This window comes from Phacochoerus africanus, chromosome 6 (genome assembly GCF_016906955.1).
Source record: "Phacochoerus africanus isolate WHEZ1 chromosome 6, ROS_Pafr_v1, whole genome shotgun sequence".
NCBI lineage: Eukaryota > Metazoa > Chordata > Mammalia > Artiodactyla > Suidae > Phacochoerus > Phacochoerus africanus.
The window spans coordinates 10,206,263-10,228,877 of NC_062549.1; the positions used below are offsets into that span (position 1 = coordinate 10,206,263).

The 22,615-nt window shown below is 50.7% G+C and overlaps 1 protein-coding gene across 2 annotated transcripts in view; it reads left to right on the top strand.

The window, feature by feature from the left end:
* ASAP1 (ArfGAP with SH3 domain, ankyrin repeat and PH domain 1) overlaps window positions 1-22,615 on the top strand; it is a 344,270-nt gene that overhangs the window by 76,147 nt on the left and 245,508 nt on the right. For both annotated transcript variants that reach the window (XM_047783238.1, XM_047783241.1), the window contains one exon: window positions 2,250-2,376. In XM_047783238.1, coding sequence (XP_047639194.1) covers window positions 2,250-2,376 — 127 coding nt within the window. The remainder of the gene's footprint in view (window positions 1-2,249; window positions 2,377-22,615) is intronic.

The following is a 22,615-nucleotide window of genomic DNA, read 5'->3' on the forward strand; positions in this document are numbered from 1 at the left end:
CACTTCACGGGGCGAGGAAGAGTCTTTACTCAGAGGCTGTCTTACCAATGCCTTCCTCTCCTTAGCAGAAATACCTGCCTTCCTGATGTTAATAAGCACGTCCCTGGAGGCACAGTGCAGGTTCCGGATGGCCAACACAGCAAGACAAAACACCTTCCACTCTCACAGTGGCCTTCTTGTGCACGAAGCACTTTCTCATGCATTGTCATTTCACAGCCTGATGTGGTTCTCCTTCCTGGGCAGCTACTGAAGGCCGAGATCCCCTACCCAACTGGATGTCCATGGAGGCAGCCCCTCGTTCGTCACTTTTTTTTTCCTTTTAAGGATCACACCTGCCACACATGGAAGTTCCCAGGCTAGGGCTGGAATGAGAGTTGCAGCTACCAGTCTATGTCACAGCCGTAGAAACGCAAGATGTAAGCAGCATCTGAGACCAACACCCCAGCTTGTGGCAGTAACCCACCGAGCAAGGCCAGGGATTGAATCCACATCTTCATGGATACTAGTCAAGTTCTTAACCCGTTGAGCCACCTAGGAACTCCTCAAGATGTCAGGTTGTCAGAGAGGCCCTCTCCGAACATTCCTTATTCTGCGGCACCGCGTCACTTTTTTACTCTGTTACCTACTCCACTTTCTGTTACACATGTGTTGGTTGTCTGCTTTCCTACTAGAAGGTCAGCTCAGGATAGCAGCCTGTCATTACCGAATCTCCAGGGTACAGAGCAGGCAGGCCCTTAGTAAATAGTTGACGGTGAGCGAGGTGATGCATTTTCTTTTGACAATCACTGGGCTACTTCTCTGTGCCAGGCCCAGTGCTAAGACAAGGTCCGTGAGGTCCTTACCTTGGGGCATGGTGCCTTAGTTTGGGAAGGGACCAGAGAACAGAGAACCACACAAGATGGCAGGAATCCCAGGGGAGCTAGCCTTCCATTTGGGAGATGAGTTTATAAGGTGATTCCCATTTTAGGGAGCCAATCGTGAGGCACTTCCTAAGGTCCTAGTTTGTTTGTTTATTTTTAAATGACTTTTATCTGCAATCAGTGGTGAGAAATTAAATGGATTCTTTGGACTAAGTAGATTGAGCAAAATAGCCATCTGCCAGGGCCGAGGAATGAGCAATCTGTTGGTAATTTTTCTGCTGAAATTTGGCATCTGCTTAGCGTTCTACACCATTTGCACCTCGGGAAATGCCTTTTACACTCCTGACCCTCTTCTGTCCTCCGGGTTAAAAAAAAGTGCAAATGAAAGATGAGAAAATTGTAGGAAAGCCAGAACCCTTCATTTGTCTGTCTTCACTTAGCATTTTAGCGACTTAAGCAAACTGCACAAAACTAGCCTTCCAAGGGCGGCGAGCGCCTTGCAAAGGGAGTGAGGACAAGGGCCCAGCGAACAGGCAGCTGCAAGCCCTGCGCGCCGGGCTGGCTCTTCCATGCAGCTCGGGAGGCCGCCCCCCGCCTCTCTCGCCGGGCCCACGGCCCTCGCAGCCGGAGGCAGCTCTCCGGGCCTCGCTTCCTGCACCCACACGGGGCTAAAAAAAAAAAAAGAACGCGCACAACTTTTTTGGTCCCCCTTCTTGCGAAACGCTGGCGTAACGAGCTCGCTGAAGCAATCGCTCCGAGGGGGCAGGAGGACGCGGGCTTCCGCCGCCCCGCGAGCTGCGCGGCCCCGGCCCAGGGGCCCGCGCCCGAACGTGGCCCGCGCGGCGGCGCGCGGGCGGGGGCCGGGCCGGGGGCGGCGCGGGCGGCGGGGGCGGTGCGGGGCCGGCGGCGCTTGCGCAGAGCACTTCCTTGTTTGTCCACGTGACGGTAGCGGGAGCGCCGCCCGCCCGCCCGCGGGAGTGTGTGCTCAGTCAGTCGGTGTCCTTGCTGCCGCCTGTCAGAGCGTGTGATCGGGCAGCGCCGGCCGCTCCGACCCGTCCGGCTTGGGGCCCCAGCATAGCGCCGCGTCCCCTCCCCCGCCGCCGCCTCCGCCGCCGCAGGCATGAGCACAGGGAGGCGGGTCCCCGAGAGCCCCCTGCCTCGCGCGCCGCTCGGAGTTTGAAGGGCCCGGCGCCGAGCGCCGCCTGCTTCGCCCGCCAGCCCTTTCTCCCGCCGCCGCCGCCGCCGCCGGGGACGGGAGCCGCGCCAGGCCCGGCAGCGGGTGGCGGGCTGCGCGCGGGGTGTTCATGAGCCGCCGGCCGCCCCGCGGCCCCGGGAGTCTGCGCCCTGACTCATCCCCCGCCCCTGCTTGTGTCTCGCCCCCCCCGGCAGGATGCCGGACCAGATCTCCGTCTCCGAGTTCATCGCCGAGACCACCGAGGACTACAACTCGCCCACCACGTCCAGCTTCACCACGCGGCTGCACAACTGCAGGAACACCGTCACGCTGCTGGAGGAGGTAGGTCGGGGCCGGTGCCCCCCGCGCCCGCACCCCCCCACCAACGGGGTCCCCGGGCCGTCTGCCGTCTGCGGTCTGCCGGGTTGCCTCGCTGCCTCTGTTCGCGGCCGCTGCCTCGCAATTGGATGGTGTCAATTTCCAAGCCGCGGAGGCGGGGGATGTTGGGGCCTGGGGGAGCCACACCCCCTCCGGGACCCCCTCTGCTGCATCCTGCTTCCAGGTGATTGGGGGACTTCAGATGTGCAGTCCCCTACCTCATTTCCCCCGTGGGTGGAGGTGGAAGGGACTGAGCAAGAGGAAGAAGAGGGAAGTCCTCTCCCTGTCTTTCGCCCTTCCTGGGTGCCAGGTGCTCTCTACATTGTTGTGACTCTCTTGTAACCCGCGAGGTAGGTGGTGTCAGGCCACCGAGAACCGAGGGAGGCGAAGCACCGTATCCAAGGTCACCAGCAAGGGACTGGGAATGCACCTCTCCACGGCCAACTTGGCCAGGCAGGCTTAGCTGCATCGGTTAGGGCCGGTGGAAAAATCCCAGAGGAATGAGAGGTAGCTCAGGCTGGGATTATCTCCACCCTAGGATTGCTCCCCTCTAGTCCTCAAGCCCTAGACAGGACGAGCGATGTGTGCAGACTGGTCCCCAACCCGGCTCCCCTAGCCGGATGGTTTGGTAGGGCTTGAGGCTGCTGCGCCAGCAGGACCTGCCCCGGGGCACTCACAAGCTGTGACTAGAGACCTGAGGCCAATGCTGCCTGGAAGAGCTGGCCAGACAGGAAGAAGGAAGGCCTGTGACTGCAGACAGAACAGCTCCTCTTAGCTAGATCCTCCAAGGAAAGGTTGTGGGTGCCCCGGGCAGCGCTAAAGGCATCGCAGTTTCCTTTACAATTTTAAGTGTATTAGTGATAGGGCAGAGTGCCTGGGTAAGGAGGAACCCGCAAGCCCAGGAGCTGCGGAAGCCTCTGAACCTCCCTGAAAAGAGGGCATTTGCCCTGGAACGCTGCACCATCTCCGAGTGCCATAAAGCAGCCACTCCCTTCCAGACAAGCCAAACCTATTTCTACTGAAAAAGACAGTACCAGAATAAGTTGGGAAGGCAGATCATTTTTCCCTGGGTGGATTGTTGTGTGGTTGGTTTATTTGAGGTTTGGGGAGTTCTTTCTGATTTAAGCTCACCATGGCTCCCCTTCTGTAATATTAAGAAGCTTGGACTGCTGTGGGCAAACAGCTCTTCATGCAGGCTTTGATACTCGCTCTGGGCCAGGTTACAAGCAGAACTGGTATTCACAAGAAGGGGCCCTAAATTTTTTAGGAGAGGAGAGGTTTCTGCTAGTGCTGGGTCCCCTTTTGCTTACCTGATGATGCAGATTAGTCTGAATGTTTTACGCCAGTTGAGGTTGCTTCTAGAGTTCTCTTTGAAGTTAATGTTGGGTTTATTGAACTGAATTCTGAAATTCATTTGGAGAAATACCATTTAACTAGGTTTGTTTGAAAGCCAGAAGTAAATGGATCTTTGCTTTGCTCTGGTTTTGTTTTTGTCAGCTGCTGCACTAGCCTGATGCTTGGTTTCTGGGATTAAATGGACTTGCCAGGCAGTCAACCCTGTGATGAGTCTGTCCTTCGCTTAATTGTGATAAATTGAAACATGCTGATAGGGGAGCGTTTTGCATCCTTTTTCTGTACTAATTATATTCGCTTCTAAAGGATGTGACATTGATAATGACCCAGTGGGTATTTTCCTTCTAGTTAATTTCTTAAGCCCCTGCTCAGAGCTGTCAATTATTTTAACTTTCCCTTTCTGTGTATTCAGATAGTGTTACTGTACTCTGCTTGTGTGGGGTGTGATAAGGGTAAGTCCAGTTTGCGATGCTGTTTGTGCGGGTGTGTGCCCATAGTTTGTGACAACACAGGAGGACAGGGTGACTGTTAAGTTACACGCAGCTGATCTTGATCTTAGTTTGAAGTTCGTAAATTTAAAAGCAAATGCAACAGATGGATATTTTTTTTAGGTGAGGAAAACTGTTTAGCAAGGTTAGGTGGAAGAAGAGACCCAACCGTAATTACAAACGTGGTTTCCTATGAACTTGAGAAGGAATCGGAACCAGGCTAGAAGTTCAAGAGTGCAGTGTTAGAGTACATTGATAATACTCATGTTCTCAAAAATAGAACAGTAAATATTTCATTGAGGATGGCACAGTAATTTTGTAACACTTTTTTTCTGAACCGGAGCACAGCACTGGTTAAGCAAGAAGTCACTGTCCCCTGGTCTGCATCTTTTAACGCTTGAGTCATGTTCCGTGAGTGGTTGCCGTTTGCGTGTAACCGTGAAATATAGCCTTTAGTTTCTTAAATGATAAGTAGAACTGCCACAGTTGAATTTTAAGCACCCCCCCCCATTACATGTGTGGAAGGGGTATGTTACTATAAATATTTTAAGTGGATCAGAATTCAATTCTTAAAAATTATGGGACTTAAGGTTATTACCCTCAAAATATAAGGAAAAGTTTTGGGGCAAACCACAGAATCTTTGGCATATGCTTCACGAGTGAGATACATGGAAACTTTATGAACACCCTTTGTGTTATTTGTGGTTGTTCTTAGGGATAGAACTTTTGGGTACTTTTTGGTGACGTGGAAACTCAGGATTAGGGATTGATTTGGGCAGGTTGGAATTTTTAAAAAACTCTTTTTTGGAAGTTCCCGTTGTGGCTCAGCGGAAGCAAATCTGACTAGTGTCTATGAAGACGCAGATTTGATCCCTGGCCTCACTCAGTGGGTTAGGGATCCGGCATTGCTGTGAGCTGTGGTGTAGGTCGAAGAGGAGGCTCGGATCCTATGTTGCTGTGGCTGTGGTGTAGGCCAGCAGCTGTAGCTCCGATTCAAGCCCTAGCCTGGGAACCTCCATATGGCTCGGGTGCCACCCCAAAAAGACCCAAAAAAAAAAAAAAATCCTTTTCTGTTTCTAGTAATTGTCTTCCTATTTATTCATGAACTTTTTTGCTCTTGGGGTTCCTAATTAGCATAAGTCTTACCTAAAAAATTATATTAGCTCTTCTCGCTGGGAACCCCCGATTAACCCACACTTTTCCTTTTGTTGTCCTGTTGGCAAAGAGTTCTGTGCTTTGCAGAGGTTGGTGCTTTTATTTTCATCTTTCTGTGATGAGCACTCTAGGAACTGGGTCAGAAATATGTCGTAAAAAAGGAAAAGAGTTTACTTCTGGGCTTCACCTTTTGGGCCAAGGGTCCCACGTGACCCTGGAAGTCATAGCGTAGCTGGCTCACTGTGAGTGGCTGCTTCTGGGAAGCAAGAGTGGACGGGCTGCCAAGGTTTCATCCTGGTGTGAGTGTTTTCCAAGCAAAAAGCCAATGTTTTGCTTATTCAGCAACCGAAGCACACTGACGTGTGCCGTTTTACTCATGGCCATTTGGAAATGTTGAGTAAATGACAAGGAGAAGACAGAGCTTTCTCAGGAAGGGAGCAAAGAGGCATTCCAGGACCACCACCACAGGAAACAATGGGAGAGACTCTCCATTTAAAGGCTTTTATCGGGGAGTTCCCATCCTGGCGCAGCAGAAACGAATCCAGCTAGGAACCATGAGGTTGCAGGTTCGATCCCTGGCCTCACTCAGTGGGTTAAGGATCCAGTGTTGCCGTGAGCTGTGGTGTGGGTCGCAGAAATGGCTCGGATCCTGTGTTGCTGTGGCTGTGGCGTAGGCCAGCAGCTATAGCTCCGATTTGACCCCCTAGCCTGGGAACCTCCATGTGCCTCAGGCGCAGCCCTAAAATAAATAAATAAAGGCTGCGATTGGTCGATATTTAGGGCTTGGTGAAAGGAAGGGTCTGGGGTGGTACTGGAAGGTTGGCTGGCTTATTTCCTATTGGCCCAGCACTTCGGTGTCCGAGCGGGAGGAGGTTATGTTCTGCCCACCTACTTACTGAGCTGCTGCTCTGGGGCTCTGTGACGGAGGGACAGTTGCTATCTCCATTTTACGGAGAGAACTGAGGCCTAGGGAGATGAAGTGATTTGTCCCGAGGGTCAAACGGCTAGTAGGTGGCGTTGAGAAATCCTAAACAGCGAAGACATAAAATAGACCTTCTAAATGTCTCCAGAGGCATCGTTCATTGGTTCTGTAGTTTTACTGCCCTTTCTCATTTTGGTCTCATGAAACAGAGATGCCAAGGTTCCTAAGTGGCTTAGTTTTTCTTTATGTTCACATTCCAGGGAGTGCTTCACAGTCATGTTACTTCAATACACTTTCCTCCCCCTGTGCGTTCACAGATTTTTTGCAGATTCAAGCATTGGAACTTACTCGGACATTATCCAGGAACAGCATTCACTCAGCACATTTTTTTTTTTAATGATGAGTTTTATTTTTCTATTTTTTGCTTCTTAGGGCTGCACCCATGGCATATGGAGGTTCCTAGGCTAGGGGTCTAATCGGAGCTGTAGCTGCCTGCCACAGCCAAAGCCACAGCAATGCCAGATCCGCGCCACATCTGTGACCTACACCATAGTTCACGGCAGTGCCAGATCCTTGACCCACTGAGCAGGGCCAGGGATCGAACCTGCATCCTCATGGTTCTTCGTTGGGTTCGTTAACCACTGAGCCTTGAAGGGAACTCTATGAGTTTTCTTTTTTGTATTATAGTTGGTTTACAGTGTTCTGTCAATTTTCTATTGTTCAGCAAAATGACCCAGTCTCTCTCTCTCTCTCTCTCTCTCTCTCACACACACACACACACACACACACACACACACACACACGTATATACTTTTTCTCACATTTTTCTCCATCATGCTCCATCACAAATAACTAGGAATAGTTCCTAGTGCTATGCAGCAGGATCTCATTGCTTATCCATTCTAAATGCAATAGTTTGCATCTGTTAACCCCAGATACCCAGTCCATCCCACTCCCTCCCACTCCCCCTTGGCAACCACAAGTCTGTTCTCTAAGTCCATGAGTTTCTTTTCTGTGGAAAGGTTCATTTGTCCTTGGCACATTTGGGGAGCACTTGCTATGTGCAAGTCACGTAGCTAATCCTCGTGAAGGCGTTGGGGGGGGGTCACATACTTGGATTAGGTTGTGGAGAAACTATTGGTCTTTGAGAAAGAGATATACCGGGCTGTGTAACAGGTAGAAAGGGACAGCTTGTAGGGTGGGGGAAATAATCCAGGACAGTCACCCCAGCAACACAAACAGCACCCCACAATCACTCATCCAGTTGACATACAAATTACCCAGTGCCTGACAACATGCGCCCCCAGTGTGCTGGACCCTCAGGTACTAAAATGAACAAGGCTGCCCTCAGGAAGCACACGGTCTAAAAGCTTCCTTAAGGAAGGACTGACACTCAAGGCTGGGTCTTGCATCAGAGGCTAGCTTGTGTTCGCATGTGTCCTTGCTGAAGAGGTAGATATGTGTGTTTGGCTGGATGACGAAATGAACGAAAGTGTAGAATGTAGATTCATTGTCAAGGTCTGTTTCGCAGTAACAGCAGTCAGCAGTTTTTAGGGTTCCTACTGGGTAGAAGCCCCATACGCACTGTAATTTCATGCTGATGTTCACCCTGCTATTACTGGACTGTTAGTGTCATTAAGTCTTTTGCCCAACATCCCACAACAGGAAAGAGTGGGTTTGGGAATTCATCCCATTTCCAGAGTGTCCCCCGCATACCAGTCAGACTTCATCCGAAGGTGTTTCCTTTCTCCCCCTGTAAGTTTTTCATGTTTATCCATGATCTTTTGGGCATCTTCTTCCATAGCGATGACCAGAGGTCATCAGTCTTTGATAAACTCTCTCAAGTCCGCAAGTGTTGTTCCCGGGAATCTCACCCTTAGGGCCTGCGTGGCCAGGGCCTGGAGTCTGATCTCGTTCAGAAGTTCTCAGTGTTCTCGAATGCAGCTGCTTTACTTCTCTTGGACGTTGAAAGTTGGTAAACTTGATAGGAAGTGCGTCTTTATATAGGGGCCACTAAAACTTGGTTGTAGTCTTACAGAAAAACAAGTCTCAGGAAGAGTTTAGATAAAATCAGGGTTGGTCTTGTGCATTGCTTAAGGTAAGGAAAACAGGCTTTCTTTGTCCTTGAACTCTTGAAAACAACAAAAGGTGACCTGGCCTTCCCTTGATGCCGCTGTCCCATGCAGAATTCTGGGCTCCTGTGGCTCATCCTCCAGTCTGGAGGTACTTGGGATGAGTGTTCTCGGGATAGAACCAGCAAAGGCCAGTGAGCGAAGAAGAAATTTGCCTGCAGAAGCAAAGAGAAACTTCCTTTATGTACCAGGACTCAGGCTCTTTCTAAAACAAAGCTCAAACCTGTTAGCTGGCTAGTCCAAGCTAATGCTGTTTACCTTTTATACACGTCTTTAGGGTTTAAAAGACCTAAAGTAGTTAGTTAAAAAACCTAAGTAGTAGTTATCCACATCTACTATCTAATAAAACTTTGTCTGGTAGCATTTTTATCATTCATGAATGAACCAAGGCTCTGCCAGGTAAAATGACTTGCCCAAGGCCAGCACTAAATGCCCTAAAAATGCAGGTTTCTGGATTTAGAAGCCTTTCTATTTCTTCTTTTGTCTGCTAGGGTTTTGTTTTGGGTTTTTTTTGTCCTGCAGATGTCTCCTGATAATTTTTCTTATCTTCACTTGATTTCTAGAGCCAGAGAGAAGGAGTTTGGGGATGGGGGATGTCCTGGGGCTCTTTCAGTGCCTTGTTTTAGTGCCATTCAGTGCTTTCAGGTAGGAGTAGAGAGCCAACCTGAATTTGGGAACCTGATCTTGCTAGCCTGTCTGATAACAAGTCCTGGTCTCACATGACGTGCTATGGGAGGCCCCAGCAGCCCTTCCTGACGTGGGGCTAGGAGGCTTTCATTAGAAGCGTTTGTGGTGGTGGGTGTCCACACACTCCCAGACCTTGCCTTTGTGTCTGGGAGTCAAATGAGCCTCAGAGAGGTGGTTTCCATTTATGTCACCTAGTCATTTGGGGACTAAAGGCAGACCCTGGCGCCATTCCCACGTGTATTATCCAAACATGAGCAAGTGATGCATTGAATGGAGATGGCTTTTGCATCTAAGCCTCAGTTTCCTACTTGGGAAGCAAATGGCATTGTTTTGAGTGTATCATGCACGTGAGACACTCATCAGATGACTTCATCGCTGGTAAAATGCGGCCCTGTGAATGCCAAGGTCCGACCTGTCAGATTAGTCAGCCTTCCTCCTGTGGGGCGGTGAGAAGCATTCCTCGATGGGGAGCTGGGCGGAGTTCTCACCCCTGTGGACCAGTGGCGACATTCAGGTCGAGGAGGACAAAGCTCCCTTGCCGAGGTTAATGGCAGCCCTGTTATGGACCAGTGTATGTCAGGCAAGTCACCGAACCTTGCTGTGTCTTGGTGTCCTCCTGGGGATGGTCCCTACGTCTCAGTGAGCCGGGGACTCTGAAGTGCTTGGAGCCATGCGGGGCATGGGAAGGGCTCTGTAAATGATTGTTCTTATTCCCACCGCTGTCACAGTTTATTATTACTGGACTGGACAATGTGTAGCTGAGACTTGGTAGATTCGTTTCTGGAAGGGTGGGTGATGAGGGCAGGGACGCAGCCAGCTCGTGCCTTGGGGGACCTGGATGGTGGAGGTGCAGATGGGACTGGAGGGGGGGCTAGGGCAGCACTAAATTCTTTGACCTCTGGAGGTCATGGTCAAAGCCAACTTGATCTGAAACGGGGGGTCAGCTCAGTTTTACTGTATACTCAGCCCTTGGTGGTGTGCTCTGAAGTCAGGGGACAGTGACCAGTGCTGCTCCTTCGACCTACGCCAGCCCGATGGGCTCTGCTTCCTGTGGCACTGCCGATTCTTTGTCTGCTTCTCCCACCGACCCCCGTCTGCCATATCCCTTCCATTGGTGCAAGGAGCTGGAACAGCACTGCCCCTTCTGATTTTTCCTGGGGTCTTGGGATAAGGAGCCTCTTTGGTACATAATAAATGCAGGTATTTGGTTTTGGTCATTTGTGGGGAAGTGCTGGGGGCAGCAGGAATGCCTTGGCCCTGACCAGGATGAGCGTGGCAGCTCGGTTGTTTGCTTTACTGATTACAGCTTGAAGCACTGAGACCACAAGGAATTCTATTTTGGTTTGGAGGCAGGCGCCTTGACGTGAAAAGGATCTGTCCTTGAATTTGCATTTCTGTGTGCCTCAGAACCTCTTTGGTGTCGGTGGAATGCGTGTCCATTGTGGGGCAGGGCTTAGGTCAGACCTGAGGCCCTCGACGCAGCTTGGTCTTAACAGGATTCAGGCGTTCACAGCTGGTTCTCCCAGCCCAGAGCCCCTCCTGAGCAGCCCTGTGTCGTGATGCTCTTTGCGGTCACTTACATAAGAAGTGAAACTTTGCGCCAAGGCTATGGTATAATTTTCCTGAAAGAACTGGAATACATGTGCCTTTGATAAGACAGCACCCAGTTTAGCCACCCAGAAGCTAGGGAAACAAAATCCCAGCCTTCGGCCCCTGGGAGGTGAAGCCCCAGAGAGGAGGATTGTCCTTGATGGCAGGGGTACAGAGAGCAGAGCAGCCAGGTCCAGCCGGACCATCCCTTTCCCTCCCCGCCGGGTGTGATTTGGATGGAGAGAAACACAAGCTCTTCGAGGCGCTTTCTCTTATCAATAGAACCTGGATACCGTGTATTTTTCTAGCGCTGTGCTCACGGCTTACCGCAGGGATGGCCGTGTCGCCAGTGCTGGGGGTTGTTACAAAGGACCCTTGACAAACGTGAAAAAGGCCCTAGAGACCGAGGATCCAGCTCCTCCGTTCTATGGATGAGGAGGCCAAGGCCCAGAAAGCCCAAGTGTGCCAGGCTCTTTTAAGTCACAGATCCTGCTTCCCCCCAACAGAACAAGATACAGCCCTTCAGGCAAAATGAGGGTTTATTGTAAAGACTCGTGGGGTATTTTATGGCACGTGAGGGGCAGGAACGGTAGGAAGTGAGGTTATTCTCTTTGGAGCCAGTGGTAGAGATGGGCATCCTTGGCCCTCCCAGCTCCCCGGCTCTGGTGCCCCCACCAGTTGAGCCGCCGTGCCTGACTGGGAGGGAGGATGGGGTTGGCCCAGCTGGGTCAGGAGACCACCACGGATGCAGTCAGCTGACAAGGCTGGGGAGGGGGCGCTCCTGATCGGTCAGGGGTCCCTCTTCAGCAGGTCTGGGCATGAAGGTGGTCCTCAGAGAAGGGTTCAAGGGCAGGGAAGCACCCTCTGTCACCGGCTCCCCCAGGGCGATGGGACCAGGATCCAGGTCTTCTAGTCCAGCAGCATCCTCCTCCTCGGGAGTGAGAGCGAAGTGGAGACCCCAGTCCCTCGAGGGGTGGTCGGGAGGACCCGCGGGGAAGGTCAGGCTGTGGCACCGGGAGTGTTAGCTTCGCTGGCCTTCCCTCCGCGAGTCTCACCTCCCCGTGACCTCCTCCGCTCTAGTCATTTGGGACATTTTGAAGGGCTGTGGTCAGGGCACTGCGCTGCCTAGTTGCAGCTTTCCTGATGTGGTCGAGAAGGACCAACATTCTGCACAGGGTGTGGGCAGAGGAGGGACACGCCACTGCGTTTAAACCCACAGCGATGACATGGTGCCCGGAAATAACCTCCCCAGATACCCGGGCCGCTGGGCAGCCGGGCTGGGCTCTGCGGGGAAGTGGTCTGGCTTGATTGCCCCCCCCCCCGCCCCCACCTCCCCCGTGCTGAATAACAGAAAATGCTTGAAGGTGTGACGGGGGCCAGCAAGTTTTCCTTCCGTGACCACTTAGACACACAATAAAATTGGAGTGTCTTTGCTGTTTTGAGGTGTGGGGCATTTTCTTTTACGTTTCATTAATCATTTCTTAAAATGTAGCCTCGTTCCTTTCCCTTGTAATGTTTATTCACATTACCAGCACTTATATAAAATGAGACACTCCTTATTTCCACGAATGCACATCAGAGTAAGCGTTCACTGCTGGTCCGGCAGCTGCTGCTGCTTTAATAATAGTAATATTTTTCAAGGCATTGCAGCTGAATGCACTGCCTCCCGGTACCTAAAGTGGGGCCAAGGCAAATAACGCTGTCACTGTCCCAAGGCTTCGTCTGCATTTTGAGTAACAGTTTGAACAAATTCAGAATCTGCCACTACTGCAGTTAAGCACCTGCTCCGTGCTGGGCACTGGGCTGAATGCCTCACACACATCGTGTCACTTCATTTAATCCTTCCGACAGCTCTATGGGGGGGGGGGTGCGGTTTCCCCATTTTTCAGATGACAGCCCAGGCTTAGGAAGGATTCAGACCACTCCGTGCTCTTTTACCTCAGACTTGTTCTCAAGACAAAAGTGCTTTATAGTGAGAATGGAATGCAAATGACATAGAACAGTCAGGAAATAGGCTTCAGCTGAAGCATGAGAGATATAGGTTAGCGCTGAATAAGAACTTCCTGACAGGATATTAAATACCAACTGGATGGTCACAGAAATCAAGTCGGCCCCCCCCACCCCCGACAGGCTAATTAACTGCGTCATGTACTTGCTCCTGTTCATACATGTAGCCCCTTCTACTAGACTGTACCGATCTTGAGGGAGGAGGTCCCTCCCTTTAACCTGCTTGTCACTCAGAGATTTGACTAATGAGGGTATATAATGAAGGGTACATTGAAATTGCCCTTGATCGATACTTGCCGAGGGCAGGTCTGGGAAAAGTCTTCCAAGACCTGTTGTCTCCCTCCTCTCTGGACTTCAGTTGTACGCCTACCAGTTGGGTAGAGCATTTGGAAAAACTGCCCGTTGCTGAATTTCCTGAAGCTCTTGCCACAGATCCATGGCAGACCTGGATGCTGAGCTGAATTTTTGGTCTGGTCTTCTCATGTCTGCAACCTACAGTCTTTCAGTGGATTAGCAACTTCAGAAGCAGCGAGCACTCTTGACTTTTGCGTTCCAGCTCTGTACCCAGTACAGAAGTAACTGAGAAATGTGCTATTTCTGACCCTCACGACACCCAGGTGATAAATAATGGAGAGAGGATTCACACCCAGGTATGTGGGGCTCCAGAGCCCGCACCCGCCCCGCCTCCGGCCAGCCTTACTTTGTTGTAATTTAGCTGCAAAGTGCGGGGGACCAGGGGACAGTCGTGTTGGCATTGACCTTTTCAATGGAAACACACATGCATAGACACACAAACAAGACCTGCCTCCTCCAGGGGAAGAGAAGGCATTTTCCCTCCAGATGATTTGTGCTTCCTTTATATTGAATGGGAGGCATTTAAATTTGGATAATTTACATCCATCAACTGGGGCAGCCAGTTCATGATGATTAGGGAGAGAATTGGTGTTTTCAAAAAGAGCTGACCTCTCTGATTTTTCTTTACAAATGGCGAGGAGTGAAGCATGTGATTTTATGAGCAGTTCTCCTCTGGGTTAACTCGCCAGCATTTCTGTATCCGTTATAGCTGCTTACAAAGTGCTTTCATGTGTGTTGTCTCATTGCATCCACAGCCCTTGGTAAGGCAACAGAACTCCCGTTTCCACATTTGACAGATGAGGAAACAGAGGCTCAGAAAGTTAAAATGACTTGTCACAACGTTGAATAAGTAGCCGAAGCTTGAGGTCCCTTCTGCCTTCCAGTCTCCTATGTCGTGCCCCCCGCCCCCAAGTGGTTCAGTGTCTGAAAGAGACACACCTATGAGATGTTTCGCCAAGTGATTTTTTAACTTAAAAGAATACCTTTTGACTTTAAAAAAAAATGGATTTTATTATTGGGCACCTTTGTAATACTTTGCATTTTTAGATTCCCCTCTACCCACTCAAATGGCTTGTGTAGCCTCGTTTTTCCTTTTCCGTGGAGGCTCAGTTGTTCAAATGGTTTTTCCTTTGGGCGTGTTTGTGTTTTAGCTTGTTGGTTTGTGACTTTCACACGTACACAGAAGTAGAGAGGCCAGCCTGAACCTCTCCGTACCTGTCACCTGTCACCCAGCTTCAGCGGGGGTCCACTTTGGCCTGTCCTCTTTTCATTCTGCCTCCTCCCCACCTTGATGTTTGGAAGCAGTCGTAGACACTGTTTCATTTCATGCATAAATAATCTAGTATATAGCCTTCCTTAAAACATAAGGAGTTGAAAACAACAGCAGCACTGAACCACAATAAGTATAATGATCACATCAAAAAATGAATGTTTTCTCAATAGAGCATTAAGTATTCAGTCAGTGTTCAGATTTCCTGTTTTCTTTAAAGTAATTTGTTCAAATCAGGATCCGAATGCGATCCATATGGTCAATTTGACCATCATAGATTTAAAGCTTCTTGAATCCGTGGGCAACCCCCTCTTTGCTTTGTAATTTATTTGTGGCGGATGGGAGGTGTTTGTGCCGAAGCATCTCCTATCGTCTGGATGCGCTTGCAGCTCTCTGGTGTCATGTAATGTGTGCTGCAGTCTCTTCTTAGCATACTCTCATCCCCAGTAATTTTTTCATATTGAGAATAAAAGGAAGGTATTCCCTTTGTAGAAAACATGGGCGAGCATAAAAAAGGGGAATTTAAAAGTCATCCATAATCCCACCAGCCGGGGCTGGCCTCGCCTGTCTGTCACTTCAGGCATTCCTCCTGCCGCCTCTACATCCTGCCTCTCTTTCCTTTAACCCATGGCGAGCATCTCCCCATGCCATTAAAAAGTTCTCGGGCACATCGTGATGTTCACGACGTCTCCCTCCTTCCCCTAAGTGACCGCCAACTCAGGAGCTTGGGTTTTAAGTAGCTGGCTCCGCAGTTGCCCCAGCAGTGAGTGTGTGGCTGCCCTGGGGGCGATTCCTAGAAGGAGAATTCGTGGGTGAGACATCAGGTGGATTCATGAATTTCTGATCCGGTTGTCATATAGCCGGACTCCCCCCAGAGGTGATCTGGGCCGTGTTACACCCCAGTCCTGGGCAGCCTGCGAATGAGCTTTTTCCCAGGTAGGGACAGCCTTGAGCGAAGCCTTGACTTAAAGAGTTTCTCCAGAGGAAAAGGCTGGCCTGAGCTGTGTGTTGCCCTCCCAGAGGCGGCGGCCGCCGGCTGTTGCTGCGGGTGTGAAGAGAGGGATGCGGGTGTTTGCTGTCTGGTTGTGCAGCCGTGGGCGTGAAGAGCTGAGAACCAGCGACATCTGGGCCTCGCGGTGACTTCTTTGCTCGTGTAGCCTCTCTGCCCAAATCCCCACTTGCCGTGGAACCAGGTCTGTGAAGGCCTGTGCCTTGTGGGTTTAGGAATAAAGAAAAAGCCTTCCCCACAGAAGGGGGATGTGCAGGGAGCGGACCTGGAGGCCCTCGGGCTCCTCGACGGGGTGTCCCGCAGCCTCCGCCAGCTCCTCTTCTTTCGCCCTCTCTTCCCTCGTAGCCCCCTGGGCCACCTCTCCAGCTCCTTTGGATCTCAGACCCAGGTCCTGCCTCGTCCTCCACCCACGGTTGTGAATGAATGGGTTGGGGGGTTGCTTCTCCCCACCGGCTGCGAAGTAGGCGGCCGGTGGCAGGTGTCTGGGAGAGAGGGGCTCCTTCAGAAGTCAGGTGGGCTTGACGGGGGGCGAGGGCCTAAGCGGTAACCTGAGGACAGGAAGGTGCCCTTAGAAGGAGCTTAACTTGTCCTGGCTGAGGATTGGCGTGTACATTTTTTTTTTTTAAGAAGCCAAGTTGTATTTCAGATGTTGGCCCTGGGCTAGGGGGCGGCATCATTTTGTCATGTGAATTGTTCCCTGCTGGGTTCTTAAGGTTTTCCTGGGCTCACCTGGAAACCCAACCATGGATGGTTTGCTGGGCTGGTGTGTTCTCAGCTCTGAAGGTTTCAGAGCGGCCGGACCTTCCCTCTGAGATGGCCTCTGAAGGTGCTGGGCCTCTGCTTCCCCAGGGGATCAAACCAGCGGCTTTCTGGAGCATTTCTCCAGGGGGATTTTAGCTCAGAGTAGACCTCTGCACGTCAGGGCTGACTCTCGGTACAGGGTCCTGGCCTCCCTGCCAAGTACTCCCAGGCCTGTGCTGTCTCAGAGTCCTCGGAGGCTCTGGAAGGTCAGTCGCACGCACTGCATCTTGCAGACGAGGAGACTGCGCCTCGGGAAGTAGCCGGGCTTGAGCAGGGCGTGCACTCAGTGGGGGAAGCTGTCTCTAAGGCCCATGGTCTTTTCATGACTGGGTGTCACCCTCGCCCACCTGGTGCCCTTTTTCATCCTCCTTGCTGTCTCCGAGGGTCCCAGGACACACCCTGATTGCCGAGGCTCAGGACCCACGTCTTCCTTCCAAAGTCTGATTTCACCTGAAATCAGCTTGAGCTTTTCAGCTGCTCAAGCCTGAAAGGTGTCCCCGCAGAAGGCTCACTGGTCCCAGAGCTGTGTGTGCTTCCACGGGGTGCTGCCCACCAGCAGGATGGGGCGCTCAGGCCGTACGAGGAGGTGGGGCGGTTCCAGATAGTTCTAGGTGGTGAGCATGGGGATCCCCTCACACCTTACAGAATAGCTGGCTGTCCCCCCCGTGTATCGGTCCAGTGACCCCGTAGAAAAAAATGCCACATTCCCTGAAGTCTCAGTTTGAATCCCTGGTTTCTTGCTGCCCCTTTTCCTCTTATTGGTTAGTAAATTATTACATAAATACATGCTTTTCCTGTTTGCCTTTTTGTTTCCAAGAATTTCCTAAAGTCTGCTAGTGAACCCTTGGTGCCGGAACACTAGTTATCTGGTAGATGGCCGGCCTTGGGCTAATTATGCCCGATGCAGTAACACATGGCGGAATTCAGTCTTCACATCAACCTCACGACGTGGGTTCTCAGGTCCCCGTGCCACAGATTGTGGAAACAGAGACTCAGAGAGGTGCCAGGCCATTGACGCATATCATTCGGTCCTCACGCTACGTCGATGGTATGAGTGATACTTGAGTTTTGGGATGAGGAGCCTGAGGCTTGGCGGTGGGCATCTTCCTGGCTCAGGTTATACTGCTGAAGGGAAAGAGCTGAGCTTCTGACTGAAATCTGTGTCGTCTCCAGGTCTCCCCTCTCTCCCACTGGGTGTTGCAATTCTGACCCTGGATCCCACACCTGCTGCTGGTCACGTCTGCTGGTGCGGGACCCTATGCTCTTCCCCAGGCTTTCTCTTCTAGGCACGAGACATGGACAGGTGCCCGATGCTGTGACACAGAATCATACACCCATGTGGGCGAGCAGGGTGCCCTGCCTCCTGCCCTGTGCCTGCCCGGGCACACTGGGGCTGGGTGTGCTCTACCTGGAGCTGTCGGGGGTTTAGTGACAAATTCACTTCCTGCCACAATGTATCAAGTCACTTGTCTTAGTGATTTAGTTTGATCTACTAACACCCCTAAAACCATGTAGCCTTACTAAGTCACACTGAATATCAGTCAAAGCAAAACAGAAACCCCACTCCATTACAGCCCTCTCTGGAAAAACCAAACCCCTAGGCTTTTACTATGAAGCCTTCTGGAAATGTTTTCACATCCATTGCCATGCTTGACAGCCTGAAGGAGCTTTCAGGAATCATTATAATAGTATAGTAGCCACAATTTATTAAGCTTTTCTTTGGAGCCTGGTACTGTGCTGAGGTCACAGATTTCTAATCCTTAAAACAGCTTTGCAAGAGTTTCTGTCCTTGGTAGGAGGTAAATGTTAAGGGAAGATCAATAAATGCTCCACTTGCACAACTGGTTTATGGCAGAGAGAAGCCTCAAACCAGATCTGTTCGACTCCACTGTCTTAGGCATTCTAGCCTGTTAAAAAAACTGTAGACGTGGAATGAAAATTTGTAAATTCATAGTTTAAAAATATATGCATACATTTTCATTCTTCCTTTCTTTCTTGCCACATGTGAGGCCCATGGAGGTTCCCAGGCTAGGGATCCAGCCGGAGATACAACTGCTGGCCAACACCACAGCCACAGCAACTCAGGATCTGAGCCACGTTTGTGACCTATACCATAGCTCACGGCAACACCAGATCCTTAACCCACTGAACAAGGCCAGGGATCGAACCCATGTCCTCGTGGATACTAGTTGAGTTCATTTCTGCTGAGCCATGATGGGAACTCTTAAAATATATTTTCTGCCTTAAGGACAAGAATATGAATACCGCATATATAATTAGTCAGATATTTAATTTCTGCTTGCGCTCTTTCTCCTAGAAGCATGAGGAGGTAGAGGGATTTGCCCCACACAGCATAAATTGTTACCCAGGGTGAGTTAATTTGTGTTTATTTCTGAAGCAGCAGTGGCTGCTCCCCGAGGGCCTAACCCCGTTTGACTCTTGTAGGATAATTGCTATGTCAGTCCGTCTCCGATGTTCCAGGCCCTGGGAAGTTCCCTTTTTCTTGCAGTCACCGTTCTTTCTCACGACTGTGTGAGCTGCTTGGAAAATGGGGAATCCTATGGAGTCATTCCCTTCTCCAGCCACTCAGCTCAGCCTTTTCTTTGCGTGGCAGTGCTGGTTCTGAGCCTCTCCTATTACTGTTTTGAGGACAGGGCTTTGACTTAGTGATTTGATTTGTTTGTTTGTTTGTTTGTTTGTTTTTGACTTAGTGATTTGTTAATCCCCAAAGACTGGGAGCCAGGAGGATGAAGCCCATTTTTGTTTTGTTTTGTTTTTTTTTGCTTTTTAGGGCCTCACCCACAGCATATGGAAGTTCCCAGGCTAGGGGTCCAATCGGAGCTGCAGCCACCGGCCTGCGTCACAGCCAGACCACTCAGGATCCAAGCTGCGTTTGTGACCTACACCACAGCTCACGGCAACGCTGGATCCTTAACCCACTGAGCGAGGCCAGGGGTGAAACCTGCGTCCTCATGGATGCTAGTCAGATTTATCAACTGCTGAGTCAAGACACGAACTCCAGGACATACCCCATTTGAGCGAACAAATGAGCATGCACGCCCACGCAGGGAGGGGCCCTGAAGAATGAGGCCACGGTGACCCTGGCTCTGTGTGGAGGTTGGAGGTTAAAGAAAGTCTGGGAGAGGTATTGTCCGTAGAACTGACCAGACACTGGGGAGGGGTGTCAGAACGTGTACAAGGTCAAGGGACATAATGTCTTCTTGGCATTTTGGAGGCAGAAGGTGCCTTAGAGGTCGCCGAGATGAGCCACATTTTCCAGATCATTGAGAGTTTTCAGCAGCCTGCAGTTTGCAGCCCGTGCCCACTTCAGGGCACAGAAGAACCGGGCACGTCTCTTTCAATGAGTGTTTTTATTGATTTCAGCACTTACGGATCATTGCATTGTGCTTTATGTTTTGAGTAATTGATTTCTTTGTGTTTGAGCCTTAAGGGGGTTTTGGCAGGAAGGAAAACAACTTTAAAAATTCTGGAACCTCATCAGAGAACACACCACCTTCAGGTGGAAGAGACTCACCTCGGACTGGACCTTGTGAAGCCACACTGGCCACCTGTGCCCCTCCCCTTCCCCACGTCCCACTCTTCCTTGTTAGCTGCTCTGTTCGAGATGACGTGTACATTTGCTGACTCTTAAAGTCGGGTCTCTACCAGGACCTAACTGATCTGTCCATCTTTTCCGCAGCACCGTCCTTTAATAGCCGAGAAGGTTCCCAGCATCTTAGGTTTGCGTGGCACCTGACAGTTGAGAGAATTTCTCTGTCTGCTGTCTGACATTGAGAGGTACTGATAAAGTGACCCTAGCTCAGAGAAGTTAACTTGCTTAAAGTCTCACAGTGAGTGAGTGCCAGTTAGGTGTTGATCCCTGGTGAGGTGACTCTGGGACAGTGGCTTCTTCTACGAGGAAGACCATCTTTTTCCTTTAAAAGTCTCCCTGGGGAAGCGTCGCTCCATCTGTACTTGTTCAGCTGGCCCAGCATTCCTTGAACTTGAGGACTCACTTCCCACTGTGTCCTCGGGTGCTGCCCTGACGGCTGCACGGCCAAAGCGGAGGATGAAGGGGCTCGTAAGTGCTCAGATGCTCCCCAGCCCAGCGAGCTTGATTGTCAGGCTCAATTCTGGCTCAAGCACTTAGCAGAAAGAGCCCAACAGCAGCTCTCCTGGGGGGCCTTGCCAAGGAGGCCTGTGAGATGTCAGAGCCACAGGCTGGCAGAACAGCAGCAGGATGTCCGCGTTGGCGTGGCAGGGGAGTGGTGACTGCCCTCGGTGTGCAGCTGGGGAAACCCAGCCTCAGAGCGGTCCCCGCAGTCAGGGTGATGGGACCGGGGCCCCTGCCGCCCAGCATGTTCCTTTTCCACCACACCCCCTTGCAGGCTCTTAGTAGCAGGAATGAAGAGGTCCCACCCAGAAGTGCAGGGTCAGCTAGAGTCAGCGAGAAAAGGCAGAAGGTTGGCCGGGGTGGCTGTGGGCACTGCAGCGCCTTGGGAGAGTGCCCTTGGAGGAGGGTCCCCTCTTGATACACCTGACACACATCCTCTGTCGCTGCTTCTGGCTGCTCTTTGTGGAACCCTTCTTGTATGCAGGATACTCTCATTGTAGCCTCTAGTTTCTATGAAGTATTTGCTGTGTGTTAGATGCCATTCTAACTGAACCGTGGCTGCTCCTTTAACCCCCCTCCCGCCACCACCACCATTTAAGGTAGGCATTGTTCATGGCCACTTACTAACTCTGCTCTTTCGGGCACGTTACTAACTTCTCTGTGGCTTAGGTACCAGTTCCCAGCACCGCTGGAGTATTTATGCTGTCCTGTTGCAGGAGGCTGTTGGGAGGGTGCGTGAGTGGATGCAAGTGAAGCCTCATGAACTCCTTAGTCTGAGGGGTGCCTCAGGGCCTCAGTGATGCAGGGCAAGCCACCTGCCCCTCTGAGCCTGTCCCCTCATCGGTAGAATTTGTATGGTGGGTACTGAAAAGATGGACGTGAGGCTAGAGTGAGATGATGATGGCTCCGGGCGCCTCAGGGTCTGCGTCGGTATGTGGTAAATGCTCCATTAGATGGCAGATACAAAACCATCCCCATGGGGATCTAGTTCGCCCTCTTGTATGTGTAGAGTTGATTATAGAGTCCTTCCTGTTAGCAAGGCTGGCCCCAGCCACTGTATAAACTTAGCAGAGAGGAAGTTGCCCTGTGGTGCAGCAGGTTAAGGACCCTGTGCGGGTTTGAGCCCTGGCCTGGAAACTTCCATATACCATGGGTGCGGCCGAAAAATAAAAAAATTAAATTTTTTTTGAGAAAAGGAGAATGTTTCTGTCAAAGGGGAAGATTTCAAATTGGAGGTAGAGGAAAGTTCAAAGGTTATTATAAAAACCAAAGGAAATGCAAGAAAACAGGTGTGGAAACTCTCACAGAGACTGTGGGTAAGGTTCTTCCAGCCTTTGTTGCTTAAATTTTTGGGGGGTAGAAGGAAACCACTACCACCTACGTACCCACCTAGCTTTCATTTCCTGAGTGGGTTATAGAGCTGTCTTAGTTCAGGCTACCATAGATGTGGTGGCCTGTAAACAACAGAAATTTGTTATTCACAGCTCTGGAGGCTACACGTCCAAGATCAGGTGCCACGATGGTCAGGCTTTGGTGAGAACCCTGCTCCGGGCCGTGGACGGCTGTCTCCCGCTGTGTCCTCACATGGCAGGTGGAGTCAGGGGACTCTCTGGGGTCTCCTCTGTAAGGGCACTAATCCCATCCCACCCTCTTGACCCGATCACCTCCCAAGGCCCCACCTCCTAATACTGTCACATTGGGGGTTAGGATTTCATCGTATGAATTTTGAGGGGATGCATTCAGACCATTGCAAGAACTATTTTTTTTTTTTTCCTGCTAATTATCATGGACAGGTTAGGACTTGATTATTTGGGAAGGCCTAGAATGCTTAATTAGTGTTCAGAATTCATCATTTTTAACAGTGGTTCTCTTTGGAGTGTATTCATTTTTGTTACCCTGTGGAGACTTGTTTTTGGAAAAGCGTATGTTGTGTTGATTATCAGGGAGGAATCAGAGGCAACCAATGAACCCAGTCCCCATTAAATGTGAGACTTAGGTCAAAGTTGATATTCCGTAATCTCTTTGAAGCACCATTCATTGGGAATTAAGATGATAGTAGTAATAAATAGATGCTAAAACTTTAAAAACATCATTTAACTTGGAAAACACATGAACATCTTAAAATGTTTTGGAATCACTCTGTCTTTTTTTCTAGCCTCTGCCATATTTTCTTGCTTTGACCGTCCAAGCCTTCATTGCTGTTACAAGTTCTGAAGGAGTTCCCGTCGTGGCCCAGCGGTTTATGAACCTGACTAGTACCCATGAGGGTGTGGGTTTGATCCCTGGCCTCACTCAGTGGGTCAAGGATCCGGTGTTGCCGT